The following is a 23,021-nucleotide window of genomic DNA, read 5'->3' on the forward strand; positions in this document are numbered from 1 at the left end:
AAAAGACTCATTCTTGTATTCTAACTACTCCGCTATTCAAAAAGACTCATTCTTGTATTCTAACTATCCGCTATTCAAAGTGCTCTGAACAAATGAAGGGAAATGTTCACAAACATTGGCACATTCTAAAATCCGATGACAGTCTCGGTAATGTGTTTTCGGACCTTCCCTTGGTGGTATTCTCCCGGGGCAGAAATCTCAGAGATCAATTGGTACACTCTGATTTTACCACCCCAAGATATGCCTGAACGACGTGTAACGGTGGGTGAGTGCGTCAAAAGCAGAGAGCAGAGTAAACGGGAGAAAAGCTTTAATGTCTTTAACAAAGTACCAGGTCCAAACATGGGTGAATACCCTAAAACACAGGTGCAAAACACACCATTATTATTACCCTGGTTTTAAATGTATATGATTATTATACACAATTATAACCCCTCGTTCCATTGGAAATGAATGTACTTCTGGTTAACCAAAATGTAAAACACTGTCGGTGTGATCGAGGCTACAAAAAAGTCAATTCTGACTAAAGCTGGATACCTTCTAGCCACGACACATGAGGCGGGGTAATAGTGTTTCTGGGTTCTCTCTCTATTATTTCCTGACCCACTAACCGGACACTCCGCCCTCGAGTCCCCGGTGAGGACAGCTTCCGTTCCAGAGTTCACAGCTCGAGTTACAGACAGATATCTCTCCGCGATACAGGATAATTAGCGGTTATTAACTATCGTTATTATTAACCGTTCGTTTTTGTATTTGGGACTTTGTCTATAAAAGGATAAAGACACTTTTGGTAAGAAACTCCGCAGAGTTTTGTCTCAAAGCTGCTTCAACTGTCAACTGTTTTCTGGAGGAACTAAACGGGATCGAGGAAGTGCTTCTAGTAGAATAGAACCGAGAGAAAAGTTTTTAACCGCAGACTTTTTTTAAAGTCTCGTCATCAGAATAGTTGAACAAGTCAGCCACGTCCGTCTGGATTAAAGCTGCTGCAGTTTGAAAAGATCCTCTGACTCACACGAACAACACTTAACCCGGTGCTCCACCGGAACGGGGCTGTGTGACGGGCGTGGCGGGGTGGGGAAGTTTGTCCCGGTTTACCTGTGTCTGCGTGTTTGTTCATGAGATGTGGTTTGAGGCTCCACTGGGAGATGAACACAGAGACATTTCACAGAGACATTTCACATTCCGCCTGTAACTATTTACTTCTGCTCAATTCTATTGCGTTTTACAACACGAGGAGACGCACTGACTGACCGGTAGTTTATACGGTGCTGCTGATAAACTAGTCGGTCTCGGTTTCTTTCGGCTTTGAGGAGAAAAGTCGCCGTTTTATTTATTTTCAACCTTATCCGTGTTTTATGGGACACATCGTGGGAAGCTGGTGTACACGGATACGAATACAACATGAGCTGAGACAGTTGAACTCTTGTCGGAAAGGTTTGGTAAATCTCCCGGTTCAACCGTGGGATTGTATATTTAATGTTCTTCAGTAATATCTGTTGGGTTATATTATTGATCCGTCAGTGATTATCCGTTAGGTATTGATAAAGCGTAGCGCCATGGCTCTGTCTCAGGTGCAGTGTCTCGATGAGCATCACATCAACTGGCGCGTGACCGAGTCCAAACCCGAGTTCTTCTACAGCGAGGACCAGCGGCTCGCGCTCGAGGCTCTGCTCACCGGGGGCGAGAGGCCTTTAGCAGCTACCTCAGTGAACATGACCTCCGACACTTCCTGTCTGAACCGGAGCTCCTGCAGTGGCTGGCGCGCACTGTGGAGGCCTACCGGCCTGGAAGCGAGCACCTCAAGGCCGAGGCGGGAGCGCTGGAGTATGACGGGGGCAATGGGCCACTGTCATTACAGTACTGGCCCGACCGCTCTGAAGGTTCTATACCCGACCTGGACCTGGGCTGGCCCGACGCCGCGTCATACCGAGGAGTGACACGTGTCAACGTGCACACGCAGCCCCCGGCTGATGGCCAAACACACATCAAGGAGGTGGTCCGGAAGACTATATCACAGGCTCAGAAGGTAGACTACACACAGACTATAGACTATATCACAGGCTCAGAAGGTAGACTACACACAGACTATAGACTATATCACAGGCTCAGAAGGTAGACTACACACAGACTATAGACTATATCACAGGCTCAGAAGGTAGACTACACACAGACTATAGACTATATCACAGGCTCAGAAGGTAGACTACACACAGACTATAGACTATATCACAGGCTCAGAAGGTAGACTACACACAGACTATAGACTATATCACAGGCTCAGAAGGTAGACTACACACAGTACAGACTATAGACTATATCACAGGCTCAGAAGGTAGACTACACACAGACTATAGACTATATCACAGGCTCAGAAGGTAGACTACACACAGTACAGACTATAGACTATATCACAGGCTCAGAAGGTAGACTACACACAGACTATAGACTATATCACAGGCTCAGAAGGTAGACTACACACAATACAGACTATAGACTATATCACAGGCTCAGAAGGTAGACTACACACAGACTATAGACTATATCACAGGCTCAGAAGGTAGACTACACACAGTACAGACTATAGACTATATCACAGGCTCAGAAGGTAGACTACACACAGTACAGACTATAGACTATATCACAGGCTCAGAAGGTAGACTACACACAGACTATAGACTATATCACAGGCTCAGAAGGTAGACTACACACAGTACAGACTATAGACTATATCACAGGCTCAGAAGGTAGACTACACAGTACAGACTATAGACTATATACACACACAGGCTATATCAGAAGGTAGACTACACACAGACTGACACACAGACTAGACTATATCACAGGCTCAGAAGGTAGACTACACACAGTACAGACTATAGACTATATCACAGGCTCAGAAGGTAGACTACACACAGTACAGACTATAGACTATATCACAGGCTCAGAAGGTAGACTACACACAGTACAGACTATAGACTATATCACAGGCTCAGAAGGTAGACTACACACAGTACAGACTATAGACTATATCACAGGACTCAGAAGGTCAGACTACTACAGTACAGACTATAGACTATATCACAGGCTCAGAAGGTAGACTACACACAGTACAGACTATAGACTATATCACAGGCTCAGAAGGTAGACTACACACAGTACAGACTATAGACTATATCACAGGCTCAGAAGGTAGACTACACAGTACAGACTATAGACTATATCACAGGCTCAGAAGGTAGACTACACAGTACAGACTATAGACTATATCACAGGCTCAGAAGGTAGACTACACAGTACAGACTATAGACTATATCACAGGCTCAGAAGGTAGACTACACACAGACTATAGACTATATCACAGGACTCAGAAGGTAGACTACACACAGTACAGACTAGACTATATCACAGGCTCACAGACTACACACACAGACTATAGACTATATCACAGGACTCAGAAGGTAGACTACACAGTACAGACTATAGACTATATCACAGGCTCAGAAGGTAGACTACACAGTACAGACTATAGACTATATCACAGGCTCAGAAGGTAGACTACACAGTACAGACTATAGACTATATCACAGGCTCAGAAGGTAGACTACACACACAGACTATAGACTATATCACAGGCTCAGAAGGTAGACTACACACAGTACAGACTATAGACTATATCACAGGCTCAGAAGGTAGACTACACACAGTACAGACTATAGACTATATCACAGGCTCAGAAGGTAGACTACACACAGACTATAGACTATATCACAGGCTCAGAAGGTAGACTACACACAGTACAGACTATAGACTATATCACAGGACTCAGAAGGTAGACTACACACAGACTATAGACTATATCACAGGCTCAGAAGGTAGACTACACACAGTACAGACTATAGACTATATCACAGGCTCAGAAGGTAGACTACACACACAGACTATAGACTATATCACAGGCTCAGAAGGTAGACTACACACAGTACAGACTATAGACTATATCACAGACTCAGAAGGTAGACTACACACAGTACAGACTATAGACTATATCACAGGCTCAGAAGGTAGACTACACACAGTACAGACTATAGACTATATACAGACAGTACAGACTATAGACTATATCACAGGCTCAGAAGGTAGACTACACACAGTACAGACTATAGACTATATCACAGGCTCAGAAGGTAGACTACACACAGTACAGACTATAGACTATATCACAGGCTCAGAAGGTAGACTACACACAGTACAGACTATAGACTATATCACAGGCTCAGAAGGTAGGTAGACTACACACAGTACAGACTATAGACTATATCACAGGCTCAGAAGGTAGACTACACACAGTACAGACTATAGACTATATCACAGGCTCAGAAGGTAGACTACTATATCACACAGTACAGACTATAGACTATATCACAGGCTCAGAAGGTAGACTACACACAGTACAGACTATAGACTATATCACAGGCTCAGAAGGTAGACTACACACAGTACAGACTATAGACTATATCACAGGCTCAGAAGGTAGACTACACACAGTACAGACTATAGACTATATCACAGGCTCAGAAGGTAGACTACACACAGTACAGACTATAGACTATATCACAGACTCAGAAGGTAGACTACACACAGTACAGACTATAGACTATATCACAGGCTCAGAAGGTAGACTACACACAGTACAGACTATAGACTATATCACAGACTCAGAAGGTAGACTACACACAGTACAGACTATAGACTATATCACAGGCTCAGAAGGTAGACTACACACAGTACAGACTATAGACTATATCACAGGCTCAGAAGGTAGACTACACACAGACTATAGACTATATCACAGGCTCAGAAGGTAGACTACACACAGTACAGACTATAGACTATATCACAGGCTCAGAAGGTAGACTACACACAGTACAGACTATAGACTATATCACAGGCTCAGAAGGTAGACTACACACAGACTATAGACTATATCACAGGCTCAGAAGGTAGACTATATAGACTATATCACACAGACTAGACTATATCACAGGCTCAGAAGGTAGACTACACACAGTACAGACTATAGACTATAGACAGGCTCAGAAGGTAGACTACACACAGACTACAGACTATAGACTATATCACAGTACAGACTCAGAAGGTAGACTACACACAGTACAGACTATAGACTATATCACAGGCTCAGAAGGTAGACTACACACAGTACAGACTATAGACTATATCACAGGCTCAGAAGGTAGACTACACACAGTACAGACTATAGACTATATCAGAAGGTAGACTACACACAGTACAGACTATAGACTATATCACAGGCTCAGAAGGTAGACTACACACACTACAGACTATAGACTATATCACAGGCTCAGAAGGTAGACTACACACAGTACAGACTATAGGCTCAGAAGGTAGACTACACACAGTACAGACTATAGACTATATCACAGGCTCAGAAGGTAGACTACACACAGTACAGACTATAGACTATATCACAGACTCAGAAGGTAGACTACACACAGTACAGACTATAGACTATATCACAGGCTCAGAAGGTAGACTACACACAGTACAGACTATAGACTATATCACAGGCTCAGAAGGTAGACTACACACAGACTATATCACACAGACTACACACATAGACTATATCACAGGACTCAGAAGGTAGACTACACACAGTACAGACTATAGACTATATCACAGGCTCAGAAGGTAGACTACACACAGTACAGACTATAGACTATATCACAGGCTCAGAAGGTAGACTACACACAGTACAGACTATAGACTATATCACAGGCTCAGACAGTACAGTAGACTATATCACACAGTACAGACTATAGACTATATCACAGGCTCAGAAGGTAGACTACACACAGTACAGACTATAGACTATATCACAGTAGACTACACACAGTACAGGTAGACTATATCACACAAGGTAGTACAGACTATAGACTATATCACAGACTACACACAGAAGTAGACTACACACAGTACAGACTATAGACTATATCACAGGCTCAGAAGGTAGACTACACACAGTACAGACTATAGACTATATCACAGGCTCAGAAGGTAGACTACACACAGTACAGACTATAGACTATATCACAGGCTCAGAAGGTAGACTACACACAGTACAGACTATAGACTATATCACAGACTCAGACAGGTAGACTAGACTACACACAGTACAGACTATAGACTATATCACAGGCTCAGAAGGTAGACTACACACAGTACAGACTATAGACTATATCACAGGCTCAGAAGGTAGACTACACACAGTACAGACTATAGACTATATCACAGAAGCTCAGAAGGTAGACTACACACAGTACAGACTATAGACTATATCACAGGCTCAGAAGGTAGACTACACAGTACAGACTATAGACTATACAGACTATAGACTATATCACAGGCTCAGAAGGTAGACTACAGACACACAGTACAGACTATAGACTATATCACAGGCTCAGAAGGTAGACTACACACAGTACAGACTATAGACTATATCACAGGCTCAGAAGGTAGACTACACACAGTACAGACTATAGACTATATCACAGACTCAGAAGGTAGGTAGACTATAGACTATATCACAGGCTCAGAAGGTAGACTACACACACAGACTATAGACTACAGACTATAACAGACTCAGACAGGTAGACTATATCACAGGCTCAGAAGGTAGTACAGACTATAGACTATATCACAGACTGTTGACATAGGACCTGTTAGATGGGTAGACAGGGTTATAACTACTGTGTGTCTGTTCTCCAGGTTATAGCAGTAGTAATGTTGACATTAGGACCTGTTAGATGGGTCAGGGTTATAACCACTGTGTGTCTGTTCTCCCAGGTTATAGCAGTAGTAATGTTGACATTAGGACCTGTTAGATGGGTCAGGGTTATAACCACTGTGTGTCTGTTCTCCAGGTTATAGCAGTAGTAATGTTGACATTAGGACCTGTTAGATGGGTCAGGGTTATAACTACTGTGTGTCTGTTCTCCCAGGTTATAGCAGTAGTAATGTTGACATTAGGACCTGTTAGATGGGTCAGGGTTATAACCACTGTGTGTCTGTTCTCCCAGGTTATAGCAGTAGTAATGGATCAGTTTAGTGACGTTGACATCTATAAGGACCTGTTAGATGGGTCAGGGTTATAACCACTGTGTGTCTGTTCTCCCAGGTTATAGCAGTAGTAATGTTGACATTAGGACCTGTTAGATGGGTCAGGGTTATAACCACTGTGTGTCTGTTCTCCCAGGTTATAGCAGTAGTAATGTTGACATTAGGACCTGTTAGATGGGTCAGGGTTATAACCACTGTGTGTCTGTTCTCCCAGGTTATAGCAGTAGTAATGTTGACATTAGGACCTGTTAGATGGGTCAGGGTTATAACTACTGTGTGTCTGTTCTCCCAGGTTATAGCAGTAGTAATGTTGACATAAGGACCTGTTAGATGGGTCAGGGTTATAACCACTGTGTGTCTGTTCTCCCAGGTTATAGCAGTAGTAATGTTGACATTAGGACCTGTTAGATGGGTCAGGGTTATAACCACTGTGTGTCTGTTCTCCCAGGTTATAGCAGTAGTAATGTTGACATTAGGACCTGTTAGATGGGTCAGGGTTATAACCACTGTGTGTCTGTTCTCCCAGGTTATAGCAGTAGTAATGTTGACATTAGGACCTGTTAGATGGGTCAGGGTTATAACCACTGTGTGTCTGTTCTCCCAGGTTATAGCAGTAGTAATGTTGACATTAGGACCTGTTAGATGGGTCAGGGTTATAACCACTGTGTGTCTGTTCTCCCAGGTTATAGCAGTAGTAATGTTGACATTAGGACCTGTTAGATGGGTCAGGGTTATAACTACTGTGTGTCTGTTCTCCCAGGTTATAGCAGTAGTAATGTTGACATTAGGACCTGTTAGATGGGTCAGGGTTATAACCACTGTGTGTCTGTTCTCCCAGGTTATAGCAGTAGTAATGTTGACATTAGGACCTGTTAGATGGGTCAGGGTTATACCTACTGTGTGTCTGTTCTGAGCAGTAGTAATGTTGACATTAGGACCTGTTAGATGGGTCAGGGTTATAACCACTGTGTCTGTTCTCCCAGGTTATAGCAGTAGTAATGTTGACATTAGGACCTGTTAGATGGGTCAGGGTTATAACCACTGTGTGTCTGTTCTCCCAGGTTATAGCAGTAGTAATGTTGACATTAGGACCTGTTAGATGGGTCAGGGTTATAACCACTGTGTGTCTGTTCTCCCAGGTTATAGCAGTAGTAATGTTGACATTAGGACCTGTTAGATGGGTCAGGGTTATAACCACTGTGTGTCTGTTCTCCCAGGTTATATCTATAAGGACCTGTTAGATGGGTAACTGTGTGTCTGACCTGTTAGATGGGTCAGGGTTATAACCACTGTGTGTCTGTTCTCCCAGGTTATAGCAGTAGTAATGTTGACATTAGGACCTGTTAGATGGGTCAGGGTTATAACCACTGTGTGTCTGTTCTCCCAGGTTATAGCAGTAGTAATAGCAGTAGTAATGTTGACATTAGGACCTGTTAGATGGGTCAGGGTTATAACCACTGTGTGTCTGTTCTCCCAGGTTATAGCAGTAGTAATGTTGACATTAGGACCTGTTAGATGGGTCAGGGTTATAACCACTGTGTGTCTGTTCTCCAGGTTATAGCAGTAGTAATGTTGACATTAGGACCTGTTAGATGGGTCAGGGTTATAACCACTGTGTGTCTGTTCTCCCAGGTTATAGCAGTAGTAATGTTGACATTAGGACCTGTTAGATGGGTCAGGGTTATAACCACTGTGTGTCTGTTCTCCCAGGTTATAGCAGTAGTAATGTTGTAATGGATCAGGGTTTAGTGACGTTGACATCTATAAGGACCTGTTAGATGGGTCAGGGTTATAACCACTGTCTGTTCTCCCAGGTTATAGCTGTTCTAGGACCTGTTAGATGGGTCAGGTTATAATACTGTGTGTCTGTTCTCCCAGGTTATAGCAGTAGTAATGTTGACATTAGGACCTGTTAGATGGGTCAGGGTTATAACCACTGTGTGTCTGTTCTCCCAGGTTATAGCAGTAGTAATGTTGACATTAGGACCTGTTAGATGGGTCAGGGTTATAACCACTGTGTGTCTGTTCTCCCAGGTTATAGCAGTAGTAATGTTGACATTAGGACCTGTTAGATGGGTCAGGGTTATAACCACTGTGTGTCTGTTTGTTATAGCAGTAGTAATGTTGACAGGACCTGTTAGATGGGTCAGGGTTATAACCACTGTGTGTCTGTTCTCCAGGTTATAGCAGTAGTAATGTTGACATTAGGACCTGTTAGATGGGTCAGGGTTATAACTACTGTGTGTCTGTTCTCCAGGTTATAGCAGTAGTAATGTTGACATTAGGACCTGTTAGATGGGTCAGGGTTATAACCACTGGGTGTCTGTTCTCCAGGTTATAGCAGTAGTGATGTTGACATTAGGACCTGTTAGATGGGTCAGGGTTATAACCACTGTGTGTCTGTTCTCCAGGTTATAGCAGTAGTAATGTTGACATTAGGACCTGTTAGATGGGTCAGGGTTATAACCACTGTGTGTCTGTTCTCCAGGTTATAGCAGTAGTAATGTTGACATTAGGACCTGTTAGATGGGTCAGGGTTAACCTATAACCACTGTGTGTCTGTTCTCCAGGTTATAGCAGTAGTAATGTTGACATTAGGACCTGTTAGATGGGTCAGGGTTATAACCACTGTGTGTCTGTTCTCCAGGTTATAGCAGTAGTAATGTTGACATTAGGACCTGTTAGATGGGTCAGGGTTATAACTACTGTGTGTCTGTTCTCCAGGTTATAGCAGTAGTAATGTTGACATTAGGACCTGTTAGATGGGTCAGGGTTATAACCACTGTGTGTCTGTTCTCCAGGTTATAGCAGTAGTAATGTTGACATTAGGACCTGTTAGATGGGTCAGGGTTATAACCACAGTAGTAATGTTGTCTGTTCTCTGTTCCAGGTTATAGCAGTAGTAATGTTGACATTAGGACCTGTTAGATGGGTCAGGGTTATAACCACTGGGTGTCTGTTCTCCAGGTTATAGCAGTAGTGATGTTGACATTAGGACCTGTTAGATGGGTCAGGGTTATAACCACTGTGTGTCTGTTCTCCAGGTTATAGCAGTAGTAATGTTGACATTAGGACCTGTTAGATGGGTCAGGGTTATAACCACTGTGTGTCTGTTCTCCCAGGTTATAGCAGTAGTAATGTTGACATTAGGACCTGTTAGATGGGTCAGGGTTATAACCACTGTGTGTCTGTTCTCCCAGGTTATAGCAGTAGTAATGTTGACATTAGGACCTGTTAGATGGGTCAGGGTTATAACTACTGTGTGTCTGTTCTCCAGGTTATAGCAGTAGTAATGTTGACATTAGGACCTGTTAGATGGGTCAGGGTTATAACCACTGTGTGTCTGTTCTCCAGGTTATAGCAGTAGTGATGTTGACATTAGGACCTGTTAGATGGGTCAGGGTTATAACCACTGTGTGTCTGTTCTCCCAGGTTATAGCAGTAAGTAGTGACGTTGACATCTATAAGGACCTGTTAGATGGGTGTTATAACCACTGTGTGTCTGCCAGGTTATAAGTAGTAATGTTGAGTTCCTGTCTACATCGTCATTGCAGTACATCTGCTGTAGATGCGGCCTATAAGAGAAGAGTTCCTGTCTACATCGTCATTGACACATCTGCTGTTTCCTGTTTCCTGGACATGTGTTGTAGAGCCACCATGCACCAGGGACACCTCAAGGTAACAGACACACACACACACACACACACACACACACACACACACACACACACACACGCACACGCACACACACCACACACACACACACACACACACACACACACACACACACACACACACCACAGGCATACACACACACGCACACGCACACACACACCACAGGCACACACACACACGCACACGCACACACACACAGGCACACACACGCACACGCACACGCACACACAACACAGGCATACACACACACACGCACACACAACACAGGCATACACACACACACGCACGCACACGCACACGCACACACACCACAGGCATACACTCAAATAATTGCAATACTTTATCTGTACGTGTTTGAGCTTGCCTGGCTTAAAGGTTTACTTTGTGAAATGATGTTGAGCAGCACCGGAGATATTAAGATGAGCGAGATGTAACACTGCGCTCTCACACGGTCACACACAGTACTTAATCACGTCCACGGTTTCGCTTCACGCTGTTCACAGTGTGGTAGTCAGGGCAAGAAAAGAGCCTCGAGAGTTGAGCCTCTACTTCAACGTTCAGTTGAAGTCCGGTTGTAGTCCTGACGTTCGGTTGTAGTCCTGACAAACTGTCATGTCTCTGTCTGTCTGTCTGGTTGTAGTCCTGACCGACTGTCTTGTCTCTGTCTGGTTGTAGTCCTGACAGACTGTCTTGTCTCTGTCTGGTTGTAGTCCTGACAAACTGTCATGTCTCTGTCTGTCTGTCTGGTTGTAGTCCTGACCGACTGTCTTGTCTCTGTCTGGTTGTAGTCCTGACAAACTGTCATGTCTCTGTCTGTCTGTCTGGTTGTAGTCCTGACAGACTGTCTTGTCTCTGTCTGTCTGTCTGTCTGGTTGTAGTCCTGACAGACTGTCTTGTCTCTGTCTGTCTGGTTGTAGTCCTGACAAACTGTCATGTCTCTGTCTGTCTGTCTGGTTGTAGTCCTGACCGACTGTCTTGTCTCTGTCTGTCTGGTTGTAGTCCTGACAGACTGTCTTGTCTCTGTCTGTCTGTCTGGTTGTAGTCCTGACAGACTGTATTGTCTCTGTCTGTCTGTCTGGTTGTAGTACTGACAGACTGTCATGTCTCTGTCTGTCTGTCTGGTTGTAGTCCTGACAGACTGTCTTGTCTCTGTCTGTCTGGTTGTAGTCCTGACAGACTGTCTTGTCTCTGTCTGTCTGTCTGGTTGTAGTCCTGACAGACTGTCTTGTCTCTGTCTGTCTGGTTGTAGTACTGAAAGACTGTCTTGTTTCCTTCTGTCTGTCTGGTGGTGGTTCTGACCGACTGTCTTGTTGCTGTCTGGTTGTAGTCCTGACAGACTGTCTTGTCTCTGTCTGTCTGGTTGTAGTCCTGACAGACTGTCTTGTCTCTGTCTGTCTGGTTGTAGTCCTGACAGACTGTCTTGTCTCTGTCTGTCTGTCTGGTTGTAGTCCTGACAGACTGTCTTGTCTCTGTCTGTCTGTCTGGTTGTAGTCCTGACAGACTGTCTTGTCTCTGTCTGTCTGTCTGGTTGTAGTCCTGACCGACTGTCTTGTCTCTGTCTGGTTGTAGTCCTGACCGACTGTCTTGTCTCTGTCTGGTTGTAGTCCTGACCGACTGTCTTGTCTCTGTCTGGTTGTAGTCCTGACCGACTGTCTTGTCTCTGTCTGGTTGTACCTGTCTGTTATCTCTCTCTCTCTGTCTGTCTGTCTGTCTTATCTCTCTGTCTGTCTGTTATCTCTCTCTCTCTGTCTGTCTGTTATCTCTCTCTGTCTGTCTGTTATCTCTCTGTCTGTCTGTTATCTCTCTCTCTCTGTCTGTGTTATCTCTCTGTCTTGTCTGTATTCTGTGGAGAATAGAGGAACTAGTTCTGCAGTTTGTCTGTCTGTTATCTCTCTGTCTGTCTGTTATCTCTCTGTCTGTCTGTTATCTCTCTGTCTGTGTATTCTGTGGAGAATAGAGGAACTAGTTCTGCAGTTTGTCTGTCTGTTATCTCTCTGTCTGTCTGTTATCTCTCTGTCTGTCTGTTATCTCTCTGTCTGTGTATTCTGTGGAGAATAGAGGAACTAGTTCTGCAGTTTGTCTGTATGTTATCTCTCTGTTTGTCTGTCTGTTATCTCTCTGTCTGTCTGTTATCTCTCTGTCTGTATTCTGTGGAGAATAGAGGAACTAGTTCTGCAGTTTGTCTGTGTGTTATCTCTGTCTGTCTGTTATCTCTCTGTTTGTCTGTTATCTCTCTCTCTGTCTGTCTGTTATCTCTCTGTCTGTCTGTTATCTCTCTGTCTGTATTCTGTGGAGAATAGAGGAACTAGTTCTGCAGTTTGTCTGTGTGTTATCTCTGTCTGTCTGTTATCTCTCTGTCTGTCTGTTATCTCTCTGTCTGTATTCTGTGGAGAATAGAGGAACTAGTTCTGCAGTTTGTCTGTCTGTTATCTCTCTGTCTGTCTGTTATCTCTCTGTCTGTCTGCTATCTCTCTGTCTGTCTGCTATCTCTCTCTCTGTATGTATTCTGTGGAGAACAGAGGAACTCGTTCTGCAGCTTAACTCTTGGAGTAGTTAGTGTTTTAGTTTCAGAAGCTTCCAGAAGAACATTCAGCACATTCCATACTGCTGCTGCAGTCAATTAGACACACGCACGTGAAAATACACACACGCACGCACACACAAACACAATTAAATCAACCACATAGACAACACTCTAAAGACAGTACATTGGGAAGGTATTGACTTTTAACACATTTTGTTTTACGTTACAGCCTTATTCTCCACACAATACCCCATAATGACATCACAATACCCCATAATGACATCACAATACCCCATAATGACATCACAATACCCCATAATGACATCACAATACCAATAATTAGATTGATGAGGAAACATATTTGTTAGACTGTAATGTAACAGAATGTGGAAACATGGAAGGAGTCTGACTTCTTAACGAATGTACTGACAACCTCCCACCTCCTAAATGATCAGAGCTTCTCTCTCTCTGCTGTTCTCTGTTCTCTCTCCCTCCCCCTTCTGTCTCCCTCCCCCTTCTCTCTCTCTGCTGTTCTCTGTTCTCTCTCCCTCCCCCTTCTGTCTCCCTCCCCCTTCTCTCTCACTGCTGTTCTCTGTTCTCTCTCCCTCCCCCTTCTGTCTCCCTCCCCCTTCTGTCTCCCTCCCCCTTCTCTCTCTCCGCTGTTCTCTCTCCCTCCCCCTTCTGTCTCCCTCCCCCTTCTCTCTCTCTGCTGTTCTCTGTTCTCTCTCCCTCCCCCTTCTGTCTCCCTCCCCCTTCTCTCTCACTGCTGTTCTCTGTTCTCTCTCCCTCCCCCTTCTGTCTCCCCCTTCTGTCTCCCTCCCCCTTCTCTCTCACTGCTGTTCTCTGTTCTCTCTCCCTCCCCCTTCTGTCTCCCTCCCCCTTCTCTCTCACTGCTGTTCTCTGTTCTCTCTCCCTCCCCCTTCTGTCTCCCTCCCCCTTCTGTCTCCCTCCCCCTTCTCTCTCACTGCTGTTCTCTGTTCTCTCTCCCTCCCCCTTCTGTCTCCCTCCCCCTTCTGTCTCCCTCCCCCTTCTCTCTCACTGCTGTTCTCTGTTCTCTCTCCCTCCCCCTTCTGTCTCCCTCCCCCTTCTCTCTCTCCGCTGTTCTCTCTCCCTCCCCCTTCTGTCTCCCTCCCCCTTCTGTCTCCCTCCCCCTTCTCTCTCACTGCTGTTCTCTGTTCTCTCTCCCTCCCCCTTCTGTCTCCCTCCCCCTTCTGTCTCCCTCCCCCTTCTCTCTCACTGCTGTTCTCTGTTCTCTCTCCCTCCCCCTTCTGTCTCCCTCCCCCTCCTCTCTCACTGCTGTTCTCTGTTCTCTCTCCCCCCTTCTGTCTCCCCCCCCTTCTCTCTCTCCACTGTTCTCTGTTCTCTCTCCCTCCCCTTCTCTATATATTCGTGTGTGTGTGTGTGTGTGTGTGTGTGTGTGTGTGTGTGTGTGTGTGTGTGTGTGTGTGTGTGTGTGTGTGTGTGTGTATAGTGGTGTGTGTGTGTATATATTGTGTGTGTATATATTCATGTGTGTGTGTGTATATATTCATGTGTGTGTATATTAATATGTCAGAAGGTCCGAGTCAGTCAGAGATACATATATTCGTGTGTGTGTGTTCTCTGACCCTCTCAGTCTAGAACCTGCGTGTGACGATGTAGTGAAGAGATACATGCTGATAGACAGAGCTGTGACTTCATACAGGTACCCTGACCCCTGACCCTCTCAGTCAGAGGCTCAGAAGGTAGACAGAGCTGTGAGGTGACCCCTGACCCTCTCAGTCAGAGATACATGCTGGTAGACGGAGACAGAGCTGTGACTGGATCATACAGGTACCCTGACCTCTGACCCTCTCAGTCAGAGATACATGCTGGTAGACAGAGCTGTGACTGGATCATACTGACCTGACCTCTGACCCTCTCAGTCAGAGATACATGCTGGTAGACGGAGACAGAGCTGTGACTGGATCATACAGGTACCCTGACCTCTGACCCTCTCAGTCAGAGATACATGCTGATAGACAGAGCTGTGACTGGATCATACAGGTACTGTGACCTGACCTCTGACCCTCTCAGTCAGAGATACATGCTGATAGACAGAGCTGTGACTGGATCATACAGGTACCCTGACCCCTGACCCTCTCAGTCAGAGATACATGCTAGAGCTGTGACTGGATCAGAGGTACCCTGGACTGGACAGCTGGTAGACAGCTGACCCCTGACCCTCTCAGTCAGAGATACATGCTGGTAGACAGAGCTGTGACTGGATCATACAGGTACCTGACCTCTGACCCTCTCAGTCAGAGATACATGCTGGTAGACAGAGCTGTGACTGGATCATACAGGTACCCTGACCTCTGACCCTCTCAGTCAGAGATACATGCTGGTAGACAGAGCTGTGACTGGATCATACAGGTACCCTGACCTCTGACCCTCTCAGTCAGAGATACATGCTGATAGACAGAGCTGTGACTGGATCATACAGGTACCCTGACCCCTGACCCTCTCAGTCAGAGATACATGCTGATAGACAGAGACAGAGCTGTGACTGGATCATACAGGTACCCTGACCTCTGACCCTCTCAGTCAGAGATACATGCTGGTAGACAGAGCTGTGACTGGATCATACAGGTACCCTGACCTCTGACCCTCTCAGTCAGAGATACATGCTGATAGACAGAGCTGTGACTGGATCATACAGGTACCCTGACCCCTGACCCTCTCAGTCAGAGATACATGCTGGTAGACGGAGACAGAGCTGTGACTGGGTCATACAGGTACCCTGACCTCTGACCCTCTCAGTCAGAGATACATGCTGATAGACAGAGCTGTGACTGGATCATACAGGTACCTGACCCTGACCCCTGACCCTCTCAGTCAGAGATACATGCTGACAGTAGACGGAGACAGAGCTGTGACTGGATCATGCAGGTACCTTGACCCCTGACCCTCTCAGTCAGAGATACATGCTGATAGACAGAGCTGTGACTGGATCATACAGGTACCCTGACCTCTGACCCTCTCAGTCAGAGATACATGCTGGTAGACAGAGCTGTGACTGGATCATACAGGTACCCTGACCTCTGACCCTCTCAGTCAGAGATACATGCTGGTAGACCGGAGACAGAGCTGTGACGGAGACAGAGCTGGGTCATACAGGTACCTGACCCCTGACCCTCTCAGTCAGAGATACATGCTGATAGACAGAGCTGTGACTGGATCATACAGGTACCTGACCTCTGACCCTCTCAGTCAGAGATACATGCTGATAGACAGAGACAGAGCTGTGACTGGATCATACAGGTACCTTGACCCCTGACTCTCAGTCTCAGTCAGAGCTGTGAGATACATGCTGATAGACAGAGACAGAGCTGTGACTGGATCATACAGGTACCCTGACCCCTGACCCTCTCAGTCAGAGATACATGCTGGTAGACGGAGACAGAGCTGTGACTGGACCCTCTCAGTCAGAGATACATGCTGATAGACAGAGCTGTGACTGGATCCCCTGACCCTCTCAGTCAGAGATACATGCTGATAGACAGAGACAGAGCTGTGACTGGATCATACAGGTACCCTGACCTAGACGGAGACAGAGCTGACCCTCTCAGTCACAGATACATGCTGATAGACGGAGACAGAGCTGTGACTGGATCATACAGGTACCCTGACCCCTGACCCTCTCAGTCAGAGATACATGCTGATAGACAGAGACAGAGCTGTGACTGGATCATACAGGTACCCTGACCTCTGACCCTCTCAGTCAGAGATACATGCTGATAGACGGAGACAGAGCTGTGACTGGATCATACAGGTACCCTGACCCCCTGACCCTCTCAGTCAGAGATACATGCTGATAGACAGAGACAGAGCTGTGACTGGATCATACAGGTACCCTGACCCCTGACCCTCTCAGTCAGAGATACATGCTGATAGACAGAGCTGTGACTGGATCATACAGGTACCCTGACCCTGACCCTCTCAGTCAGAGATACATGCTGATAGACGGAGACAGAGCTGTCAGAGATACATGGATAGACGGAGACAGCTGTGACAGGTACCTGACCTCCTGACCCTCTCAGTCAGAGATACATGCTGATAGACGGAGACAGAGCTGTGACTGGATCATACAGGTACCCTGACCCCTGACCCTCTCAGTCAGAGATACATGCTGATAGACAGAGCTGTGACTGGATCATACAGGTACCCTGACCCTGACCCTCTCAGTCAGAGATACATGCTGATAGACGGAGACAGAGCTGTGACTGGATCATACAGGTACCCTGACCTCTGACCCTCTCAGTCAGAGATGCTTGCTGGTAGACGGAGACAGAGCTGTGACTGGATCATACAGGTACCCTGACCTCTGACCCTCTCAGTCAGAGATGCTTGCTGGTAAACGGAGACAGAGCTGTGACTGGATCATACAGGTACCTTGACCCCTGACCCTGTATGTTCTCTCTCCTCAGCTTCACGTGGTCGGCGTCTCGTCTGGACCGGAACCTGATCACGGTTCTGAGCGGTCAGGCAGTTGAGGACGTTCGACAAACAGTTCCGTGACCTCTACATGACCTCTAGGGGTGTGTCCCTCGCCAAGGTTCCGCTGGAGGAGGAGCCTATCCTGACTTCACCCCCCATCGCCACCCCTCCCCGGTCTCCGCAGCCGTTGCTAGGAAACTAATCAACCCTAAAACGCCCTAGTTCGTCACAGGCTAAAGCTAACAATGCTAGCCCAGCTAGCTCTGCTAACAACTCTAGCAACAAGAACTCCACTACCCAAAATCCACTGGGAAGGGTTCTAAAGCCTGCCAGAGAGCCAGTGGAGGCCCCCTCAGCCCCTCCACCCAGGACTAGCCAATCTGGAGAAGGTGTACCTGATCCCATACCTGCCCACCTGGCCGGAGCCAGACCCCCGCGACGTGATTGGCTTCATCAACGTGAGAGACGCGTCCCGCCCCCAACAGGTTTGTTACTCTCTACTGTTCCCCTTTCTCCTCTCCTCACCCTCCCCTCACCCTCTCTCCTCACCTAACCCTCTCTCCTCACCCCTCTCTCCTCACCCTCTCTCCTCACCCTAACCCTCTCTCCTCACCCTCTCTCCCTCACCCCTCTCCTCACCCTCTCTCCCTCACCTAACCCTCTCTCCTCACCCCTAACCCTCTCTCCTCACCCTCTCCTCACCCTCTCTCCTCACCCTCTCTCCTCACCCTAACCCTCTCTCCTCACCCTAACCCTCTCCTCACCCTAACCCTCTCTCCTCACCCTAACCCTCTCTCCTCACCCTCACCCCTCTCTCCCACCCTCACCCTCTCTCCTCACCTAACCCTCTCTCTCCTCACCCTCTCTCCTCACCCTCTCTCCTCACCCTCTCTCCTCACCCTCTCTCCTCACCTAACCCTTTCTCCTCCCTAACCCTCTCCTCACCCCTAACCCTCTCTCCTCACCCTCACCCTCACCCTCTCTCCTCACCCTCACCCTAACCCTCTCTCCTCACCCTAACCCTCTCTCCTCACCCTAACCCTTTCTCCTCTAACCCTTTCTCCTCACCCACCCTCTCCTCACCTAACCCCCTCACCCTCTCTCCTCACCCTCTCTCCTCACCCCCTCTCTCCTAAACCCTTTCTCCTCACCCTCTCCTCTAAACCCTCTCCTAACCCTCTCTCCTCCTCACCCTTTTCTCCTAACCCTAACCCTCTCTCCTCTCCAAACCTCACCCTCACCCTTTCTCCTCACCCTAACCCCCTTCTGCCCCCTCACCCTAACCCTCTCTCCTCACCCTAACCCTTTCTCCTCACCCTAACCCTCTCTCCTCACCCTAACCCCTTCTCCTCACCCTCTCTCCTCACCCTCTCTCCTCACCCTAACCCCCTCTCCTCACCCTCTCCTCACCTAACCCCTCTCCTCACCCTAACCCTCTCTCCTCACCCCTCTCTCCTCACCCTAACCCTTTCTCCCTAACCTCTCTCCTCACCCTAACCCTCTCTCTCTAACCCTTTCTCCTCACCCTAACCCTCTCTCCTCACCCTCTCTCCTCACCCTAACCCTTCTCCTCACCCTCTCCTAACCCTCTCTCCTCACCCTAACCCTCTCTCCTCACCCTTCTCCTCACCCTAACCCTCTCTCCTCTCCAGCCTTCTCCTCACCCTAACCCTCTCTCCTCACCCTAACCCTTCTCCTCACCCTAACCCTCTCTCCTCTTTCTCCTCTAACCCTTTCTCCTCACCCTCTCCCCTCTAACCCTCTCTCTCCTTTCTCCTCTAACCCTCTCTCCTCAACCCTTTCTCCTCACCCTAACCCTCTCTCCTCACCCTCTCTCCTCACCCTAACCCTCTCTCCCTACCCTCCCCCCTTTCTCCTCACCTAACCCTCTCCTCCCCACCCTAACCCTCTCTCCTCACCCTAACCCTCTCTCCTCACCCTAACCCTTCTCTCCTCACCCTAACCCTCTCTCCTCACCCTTTCTCCTCACCCTAACCCTTTCTCCTCACCCCTCTAACCCTTTCTCCTCACCCTAACCCTCTCTCCTCACCCTAACCCTCTCTCCTCACCCTAACCCTCTTTCCTCACCCCTAACCCCCTCTTTCCTCACCCTAACCCTCTCTCCCTCACTCCTCACCCTAACCCTCTCTCCTCACCCTAACCCTTTCTCCTCTAACCCTTTCTCCTCACCCTAACCCCTCTCCTCACCCTAACCTCTCTCCTCACCCTAAACCCTCTCTCCTCTTTCTCCTCACCCTAAACCCTCTCCTCACCCTCACCTAACCCTCTCTCCTCTAGCCCTTTCTCCTCACCCCTACCCTTCTCTCCTCACCTAACCCTTTCTCCTCACCCTAAACTAACCCTCTCTCCTCACCCCTAACCCTCTCTCTCCTCCCTAACCCTTTCTCCTCACCCTAACCCTCTCCTCACCTAACCCTTTCTTTCTCCTCACCCTAACCCTAACCCTCTCCTCACCCACCCTTTCTCCTCACCCTAACCCTCTCTCCTCAGCCTTTCTCCTCACCCTAACCCTCTCTCCTCACCCTCTCTCCTCACCCTTTCTCCTCACCTAACCCTCTCTCCTCTCCCTAACCCTCACCCTCTCCTCACCCTAACCCTCCTCTCTTTCCTCACCCTAACCCTCTCTCCTCACCCTAACCCTCTCTCCTCACCCCTTTCTCCTCACCCTAACCCTCTCTCCTCACCCTAACCCTCTCTCCTCTAACCCTCTCTCCCCTAACCCTCTCTCCTCACCCTAACCCTTTCTCCTCACCCCTAACCCTCTCTCCTCACCCTAACCCTCTCTCCTCACCCTCACCCTTTCTCCTCTCCTAACTCCTTTCTCCTCCTCACCCTAACCCTCTCTCCTCACCCTAACCCTCTCTCCTCACCTAACCCTCTCCTCACCCTAACCCCTCCTCCTCACCCTCTCTCCTCACCCTAACCCTCCTCACCCTCTCCTCACCCTCTCTCCTCACCCTAACCCTCTCTCCTCACCCTAACCCCTCTCTCCTCTAACCCTTTCTCCTAACCCTCTCCTCCCCTAACCCTCTCTCCTCACCCTCACCCTCTCCTCACCCTCACCCTTTCCCTCACCCCTAACCCTCTCTCCTCACCCTAACCCTCTCTCCTCACCCTCTCTCCTCACCCTCTAACCCTCCTCACCCTTTCCCTCACCCTAACCCTCTCCTCACCCTAAACCCTCTCTCCTCTAACCCTCTCCTCCTCACCCTCCTCCCTCTCTCCTCACCCTAACCCTCTCTCCTCACCCTAACCCTCACCCTAACCCTCCTCACCCTAACCCTCTCTCCTCACCCTCTCCCTCCTCACCCTAACCCTCTTTCTCCTCACCCTAACCCCTCTCCTCTCACCCTTTCTCCTCACCCTAACCCTCTCCTCACCCTCACCCTTTTTCACCCTCTCTCTCACCCTAACCCTTTCTCCTCACCCTAACCCTCTCTCCTCACCCTAACCCTCTCTCCTCACCCTAACCCTAACCCCTCTCCCTCCCCCTCACCCTCTCTCCTCACCCTTTCCCTCACCCTTTCTCCTCACCCTAACCCTCTCTCCTCCTCTCCTCACCCTAACCCTCTCTCCTCACCCTAACCCTCTCCTCACCCTAACCCCTCTCCTCACCCTAACCTTTCTCCTCACCCTAACCCTTTCTCCTCACCCCTAACCCTCTCTCCTCACCCTAAACTAACCCCTCTCTCCTCACCCTAACCCTCTCTCCTCACCCTAACCCTCTCTCCTCCCCCTAACCCTCTCTCCTCACCCTAACCCTCACCCCTCTCCTCACCCTAACCCTCTCTCCTCACCCTAACCCTCTCTCCTCACCCTCACCCTCTCCTCACCCTCACCCTCTCTCCTCACCCTAACCCTCTCCTCACCCTCACCCTCTCTCCTCACCCTAACCCTCTCTCCTCACCCTAACCCTTTCTCCTCACCCTTTCTCCTCACCCTCTCTCCTCACCCTACCCTCTCTCCTCACCCTCTCTCCTCACCCTCACCCTTTCTCCTCACCCCTAACCCTAACCCTCTCCTCACCCTTTCTCCTCACCCTAACCCTCTCTCCTCACCACCCTCTCTCCCTCACCCTCTCTCCTCACCCTAACCCTAACCCTCTCCTCCTAACCCTTTCTCTAACACATGTAACACCCTCTCTCCTGTACCTTTCTCCTCACCTGACTGATAATGTTTCTGACTGTCTAACAGGTCCACTCTCTCCTCACCCTAAGACCCTCAACAGTTCCTGAGACCAGCCAGGCCATCAGGTTCAGCTCTAACCCTCCTTCAGCCTGCCTCCCTAAACCTCTCTCCTCACCCTCAGAAACCTCTCTCCTCACCTAACCCTCTCTCCTCACCCCCTACCTGAGACTGCTACTCACCCTAACGGAATACACAGCTAACTCACAAACACACTAACCCTCTCCTCACCCTCACCCTTTCTCCTCACCTAACCCTTTCTCCTCATACACAGAACCCTAATACACAGAACCCTCATACCCTCTCTCCTCACAGAACCCTGACCCTCTCTCCTCACCCTAACACCCTTTCTCCTCAGAACCCTGATAACCCTCTCTCCTCACAGAACCCTGATACGCCTGATACACAGAACCCTGATACGCCTGATACACAGAACCCTAATACACATAAACCCTGATACGCCTGATACACAGTAACATGTGTAGGACCCTGATAACCCCTGACCTAGTCACAGAACCCTGATAGCCTGCCACATAACCCTGATACACAAAACCCTGATACCCCTGATACACAGATCCCTGATACACAGAACAGAACCCTGATACACAGAACCCCTGATACGCCTGATACACAGAACCCTGATACGCCTGATACACAGAACCCTGATACACAGAACCCTGATACACAGAACCTGATACGCCTGATACACAGAACCCTGATACACCTGACACAAACCCCTCCGCCCCTCCAGTCCCTAAACCTCGCACCCTGCAGCTCCTCATTAGCCCTGCCCATTCTCACCAGTCTGGCCAACCACAGGTCAGCCTGGTCCCCAGACTGAAAGCCAATCAGGGACACCGCCTGCCTCCATCAGCCAATCAGAAACACTGATGGATACCAAGTCCCGCCATGGCCAGAGAGACGAGAAAGAGGAGGAGGAGGAGTGGCTAGAGGAGGAGGAGTGGCTGGAGGAGGGGCTAGAGGGGAGGCGGGGCAGCAGTAG

The 23,021-nt window shown here is 48.2% G+C and overlaps 1 protein-coding gene and 1 pseudogene across 1 annotated transcript; one reads left to right on the forward strand and one right to left on the reverse strand.

The window, feature by feature from the left end:
• LOC127921222 (sodium/glucose cotransporter 5-like) overlaps nucleotides 1–23,021 on the reverse strand; it is a 90,087-nt pseudogene that overhangs the window by 36,283 nt on the left and 30,783 nt on the right.
• LOC127921234 (protein FAM83G-like) lies at nucleotides 591–22,859 on the forward strand. Its single transcript, XM_052504997.1, is given in 10 exon segments — nucleotides 591–1,671; nucleotides 1,674–2,026; nucleotides 7,116–7,177; nucleotides 10,710–10,833; nucleotides 14,975–14,981; nucleotides 15,064–15,166; nucleotides 17,803–17,869; nucleotides 17,871–17,986; nucleotides 18,138–18,297; nucleotides 22,593–22,859. Coding segments are annotated over 10 exon segments (1,374 nt in total). The 5' UTR covers nucleotides 591–1,556.

This window comes from Oncorhynchus keta, unplaced genomic scaffold (genome assembly GCF_023373465.1).
Source record: "Oncorhynchus keta strain PuntledgeMale-10-30-2019 unplaced genomic scaffold, Oket_V2 Un_contig_2177_pilon_pilon, whole genome shotgun sequence".
In the NCBI taxonomy this organism is placed as follows: domain Eukaryota; kingdom Metazoa; phylum Chordata; class Actinopteri; order Salmoniformes; family Salmonidae; genus Oncorhynchus; species Oncorhynchus keta.